The sequence below is a fragment of the Centruroides sculpturatus genome, unplaced genomic scaffold (assembly GCF_000671375.1).
Source record: "Centruroides sculpturatus isolate CEXI.00-Female unplaced genomic scaffold, Cexi_2.0 scaffold785, whole genome shotgun sequence".
In the NCBI taxonomy this organism is placed as follows: Eukaryota; Metazoa; Arthropoda; class Arachnida; order Scorpiones; family Buthidae; genus Centruroides; species Centruroides sculpturatus.
The window spans coordinates 73,108-79,359 of record NW_019385677.1 but is presented as its reverse complement, the minus strand read 5'-3'; the positions used below and the strand labels follow the sequence as shown (position 1 = coordinate 79,359).

General features: G+C 30.2%; 1 protein-coding gene across 1 annotated transcript in view; it reads right to left on the bottom strand.

Moving 5' to 3' along the window:
* LOC111641121 (synapse-associated protein 1-like) overlaps nucleotides 1–6,252 on the bottom strand; it is a 132,760-nt gene that overhangs the window by 78,350 nt on the left and 48,158 nt on the right. The window contains exons 3-4 of the mRNA XM_023387241.1: nucleotides 2,878–3,018; nucleotides 1,398–1,538 (exon numbers count right to left, since the gene is read on the bottom strand). Coding sequence (XP_023243009.1) covers nucleotides 1,398–1,538; nucleotides 2,878–3,018 — 282 coding nt within the window. The remainder of the gene's footprint in view (nucleotides 1–1,397; nucleotides 1,539–2,877; nucleotides 3,019–6,252) is intronic.

Below are 6,252 nucleotides of genomic sequence, written 5' to 3'. Positions count from 1 at the left end.
CTAACCCACGAACGCGGACCTTGTTAACCCGGGCGACGTCCGAGCCAATATCACACTTTGATCTGGTTACTACCATAATAATTATCTCCACAGAATGTGGGTGTGGTCACTCTTAGCTTCATTTCTCCCCATAGACCTTACTGGCATGGGTGTCCCTACCAGGAGCTTGTGCTCCAGCCTGCATTGCTCTATGGTTCAGTAAAATTACTGGGCTCTCCCACCATGACCAGGTGGTGACCACGGGAGAGTTATTATTATTATTATTATTAAACAATTCTTCCAGAAATTCAAAACATTTTACTACTTCTAAAATTTGTTCACCACTTTTGGTTTATATCGCTGCATTCTGATCTTCCATCTACTCGTTCTGTGCAAATCTTTGTGTTTATCTATTATAGAAAAAATTTTTGCAATAATGTTTTTTATGGAAGCATTTATACTAGTAATATATGTGTTTTTCTTCACTTTATCCATTTTGAATACATATTCACTTTATGTTTTGACATGCCTTTTTTAAAGGATGTTTGAATTTTTATATATTCTGCAATTTAATGTATTTTTCACTGGTTCCTTGAAAAATATTAAATCCACTTTCCACCATACTTGCATATATTCGTTCACTTTTCCATTTTTGCAAATAGATCGTTTTGTCATAAGCAAAGAACTTCAAAGTCTAAAACATAGTCATATTGAATACATAAATTCATAATTACAATGAAAATTTACACTTTATGGCAAAACAAATTTTGCGGTAAAGTGGTTTTGTGGTTTCAGCAACCTTTTTTCCATTTTTGATACTTGCTCAATAGCAGAGACTCCTAGGAATATAATAAAAAATATTTTTAACTTTCTTTTCTCTATAAACATTCACTAGTAAGTTTGAGAATTTCAATCATCATTTCTAATATCCAAAGGTTTTTGATGACAATACGATTTTATTAACTCCTCATTATAAAACTTTGGATATTAGAAGTGCCTATTGAAATTCTCAAACTTACTAGTGAAGGTTTATATAGAAAAAAAAATTATGGCATCCCTTCACTACATAAAAGATATTTTGTATAATTTAGTAAAAAAGTCTCTAAAAATTTTAAATTTTCCTTTAACAATTTAATACACAGTAATTATTATGATAAGATGATGTTTATTACTGATTCATTTTGTCAGTTGCTGATTTATTGTATTTTGATAGTGATAAAAATATTGCCATGTGATCAAATTTGCATTAAGTTGTAGAAACCCTGATTATTATTATTTTAACCAGGTTGACAGTAACATTTATATATTAAATTTCTGAATAATGTTCTGTTTAGTAATTAGATTAATTTTCTGAATACATTTCCAATTATATTAAAGTAGACATTTCAAACATTAAATTCAAAATTAAGATTATCTTACAGCTTAGGAACTACTTCAAATCTCATTTTTTCTAATTGCGGATCTTCTTGTAACATTGTGGTGGCAACTGGATGCATTTCATCGAAATTAAACGGAAATTGTACTCCAGCAGGTGGACTACGGAGAAAATTCCTTTTATCCTAAAAAACAAAAATATTTCAATGCTAGTAAAAATGCTTCCTTAAAATTCCAATACGTTTTCATATAAAAACATTGAATTTGTTTGTAAAATTTGAAAAATTAAAATTTTACAAATATTTTACAAATTTGATTTATTATAGAACATTAAATATTTTCTATATACAGAATTTACTATCGTATTTTCGCAGAATGACTGGTATGCCTTGTAAAACTGGGAGACTGGCATGCTGGTTAAACTGTGACTAAAATAAAATTAATTAGATGTAATAAAAGTAGTTGTTAATTAAATGTTAAAGAAAACATTCTTCTGATTATAATAAAAATAACAACATAATAATTTGATGGACTTAAAATCCGGAAGTGAATTTTCATTTACAGTGCGATAAAACAATTAACAGCTTATTGACATTAGTAGTAGTGGTGGTGGTGGTGGTGGTAGTAGTAGTAGTAGTAGTAGTAGTAGTAGTAAGTCAGTGTGGCTGCACTGACCATCTATCCCTAAGATAATTTACTGCCAGTTTCTGAAATTTAGTATGATTATTTTTGTTTTTTTAAATCAAACTGCAATAAAACAAACATAAAAAAAGCATTTTTGTCATCCCATGAGTACTTTACATAGTTAGAAGAAAGACAAAATGAAGAAATTAAACATATAAAATTGTAGTTTTTGATGTAATGCTGACAGTTTCACAGTTTTAGAATAAAAACTTGTTTGTTTTTTAATGTGCCCCCCCTAGAGAGGGACATACAGCCTCACTTAAACCAGCATGCTGGCATTCCGGTTGGCCCCAGGATAAACTGGCTTGCCTGTTTTTACCATATGGAAATATCTGATTTCATGGTCTCTCCCAAAAAGACCGGCATGTTGGTCATTCTGCAAAAAACAGTATAAAATCTATATAAAAAGCTGAGGTAGCATCAAGTAAAATCATGTTTGTTTTTGTTCGCGTGCCTGTCTGCATGCATTTAAATTAAATTTTTCGTATTTTTGATTAATTGTAATATGTAATATACAGGATGATCCAAAAGACAGTTAACCAAGGTTTTAAGATTGTTTTAAGAATGAATAACTGGTTTCAAACAGTTTATTCATAACTCAGTCACTTTATTAGAATCAAATTTTTAACAAAACTTGCAGCTGTTCCAAGCTGACTTTGCCCATTTGTAAAACAATCTTAATATATGTAACTTAAATGAATTTTGTTATTAATTTTAAATTACAAACTAACAAAACTGTAATTTACAATTTAATTTTTTCACACTTATTTTAAATAATTGATAATATTTGAAACAACAATAGAACAATAACAAATTCTGGATTAATATATAAAAATTTACCATAGAAATGGACAGTATCTGTTGTTTTACTGTTTCTTCCTCTATACATCCAATCCAAGGTGCCACACCAACTTCCTTATGATTACCTTGTTTACTACTAACAAATGCCTCTTGTTCTTTGTTGAAATCAGCTAATATACTCTGAAAATATTTTTTAAAATTAATTTTTGATATAAACAAACAACATTTTAAGTGATTACACCTAAAAATTGAACTATTCATCAGGTAAGAGTAATTTCTAGCATATTTTTCCAAATTATAATAAATATTCACAGACAAAAAGTAAATAAAATACAAAATTGGGTTTTTGGATGTTTATATTTGTGTATATCCCATAAAAAATTGGTGAAACCAGGTTAAAAAAGTAGAGCTCGGAAGAAACATCTAAATAAAGAAAAGTTTGAAAGTTGTCGCATAAGAATAGTGGTAGCAGATTTAACAGCAAGACTCAATTTGGGAATAAAGTGCACATTACACAGACTACAATTATAAGAAGTATTGGAAAAAGCAGTCATCATGATAATAAATTGGAAAATTAATCATCATCACAAAAAAAGGCCTCAAGCTTTACTTTGTCTCTCAAACTTCCTTTGCCGATACTGCTCAAACATGTTCTAATGTTCAACCAAATTAATGCAGTGCAACAACTAAGGCACCCATCACTTATAGCCTTTTAAGAAATGATAAAGACAAAGTTAAAAAAGAGACCAGGCTGGAGTATACAAAATCCTGTACAAAAACCAATTAGGTCTGGAGAAAGAATGCATAGGGGGTCACAAACACAAACCTTAGTAAACATCTTAAAGAACAAACGTATAACATTGAGTAAGGGCAGTATTGTACAACTTTGTTTAGAATGGCACAAAGCAAATGATCAGTGGGAGAATGGGAGGAAGCTAGCACTATAAAACCAGTACACTCGCCAACATTAGCAATGAATTTGGAAAAAGATTAAATTTATAGAAGCTAGCTTTTGGGCAATGTATGAACTATAAAGATGCCACAGTGTTATCCACAGCATGGAAATATATGGCTGAAAATAACTTATTGGCAAATAGTGCATAATGTTCATACAATCAACAACTGATGCTATGAATGCAATTTTTTCTTGTTTTTTATTTTGTTATCCAAACTGTGTGTATATATATATTAAATAACAAAGAATAAANTGTAACGTATTCTGTCTTATGGCATTAAAACCAAGCCACTGTTCATTGAGATTTAGCAATATAAAGAAATGTTCCCTTGCAGAATTCATGAAATAAAAAAGTTTGGTTTTAATGCCATAAGACAGAGTACATTACATCATAACATTAACTAGATTATTATTTGGCATGAGGTGCAATTAACTTTCTGATTAGATCAACAATTACAATCAGAGGTCTGTGATAAAATTTTGGTGGTCCATGGAAAAATTTGGATATTGATCAACTCAAGGTTATGCAAAGTATTAAATTAAGAAAGAATTGCAAAATGCTTGGTTGCTTTTTCTCACTCATTGGTTTTAGATTTGAATAATCCCCCAAACACAAAATGGCTTATCAATAAATAATGATGTGAATAAAATCAATAATGTGAGTGCAGTTGTTGTCCTTTGTAGAAAAGAGCCAAGAATCCATTAACTTATTTCAAACAAGCAGCAACAAATTTTACACTAATTTCTTATAATTAAACAAGTGAATTTCATTGTCCACAGGATTCACAATTGTGAGTTTAATGATCCATAAGGTCAGAAAGGTTGGCAACAACTGGATTAAATATGTACTGGCTATTTACAAAATATGGTACAACTCAATTAATTCAAAATAATATTCTTTTAGAACTTTCTTTGATTTCTCTCATTCCTGGAAAGCATAATTTACAAGTCAATTCAAATCAATAATTTTTATGATGCATTAATGAATATGTCCTACAAATAATTGGAAGTATTAGATATTTTACATTTAACTACAATTAATAATATTACAGAATATTACTGTATCATGCAAATTGTTTGTATTTTTAATCATTGACTCATAAATCACACTTTCGAGAAATGATAAATTTTTGAGAAACCAGTAAAAAAAAAATTACAAGTAGTTCTTGACTTCCAAATGTTTGAATTTTATACAAAAGTCAAGGACTACTTATTCTTTTGTACATACTACTTCATTACCTCTAACTTGCCTTTTTTTAATGCATGAAATTTGGACTTTTGTACATTTTCAGCCAATAAACGAAACTTTCAAGCTAATGTGTACTGGCATTTTCAGTCAGTTCTAGCTTCAATAACGGCAAAATCATTTGTAGAAATTATTTTTTCCATCCATTTTCTGTTTATTAATTAATCTATAGTTCTAATGTTTTAAATAACTTATGCATTATAATGTAGTCACCTATTTTGATAAAAGATTTTATACTCTAATTCTCTGAAAATGTAACATGAAATTATATTGCTCAAACTTTCAAATATTTGAATTTATTACACAGATTCTTAGGAATGTGTTATGTATGGAAGCCTGTATTTTAAACTAATTTTTCTTTGCAGAAAAAAATTATTTATCTTGTGAATTATGTTGAAAATAGCCAGTGTGTGTGCATTTCTGAATTTATTATTATTATCTTGGGTTTAGTGGATTATACTCGGTTGACACCGGTGGCTGTGTACTATGCCGGACAAGAGTCAAGGCATAGCAACCAAGAGCTAAAATTAAATAAGCGTGTCTGTGTCTGTATTCAGGAATTTCCTAACAATGTGGCACGTATTCAATATAGTGGCCTTCTGTAGTGTGATGTATGTATTTCTACTCAATTGTAATGTTCCCACGCTTATGTGTAGTGTGTGTGGTATCACACCCATACAGGAGAGAACAACAGGTACAATAAGCACCCTATCCATCCTCCACAGATGCCTATTTCCTGGGCGAATTCTGTGTACTTGCTAATTTTTTCAGTGAATGTGTTTTGTATATTGTGAGTATTTGAAATGGCTATATCTATAATATATGTGATTTTATTGTGTTTGTCAATGAGTGTGATGTTTGGTCTGTTGTGGTAAATCGTTTTATCTGTGGTTATGGCTCTGTTGTAGTGCATTTTGTGCGTGTTGTTTTCCAATACTGTCTGTGGAATGTATTTGTAGTATGGTTCATGGATGTCTTAATAATTTTCTTTCTTTGCAAGCTCTTGGTGTATTATATTTGCTACTTGATTGTGTCTGTGTAAATAATCTGTCTGTGCCAAGAGCTTGCAACCAGAAGTGATGTGTTGTATAGTTTCTGGCATGATGTGACATTTTCTGCATGTGTCATTTGTGAGTGTTGTATCTTTGAGTATGTGTTTTCTGTAGTTTTTAGTATTTATGACCTGATCCTGTATGGCAATCATGAATCCTTC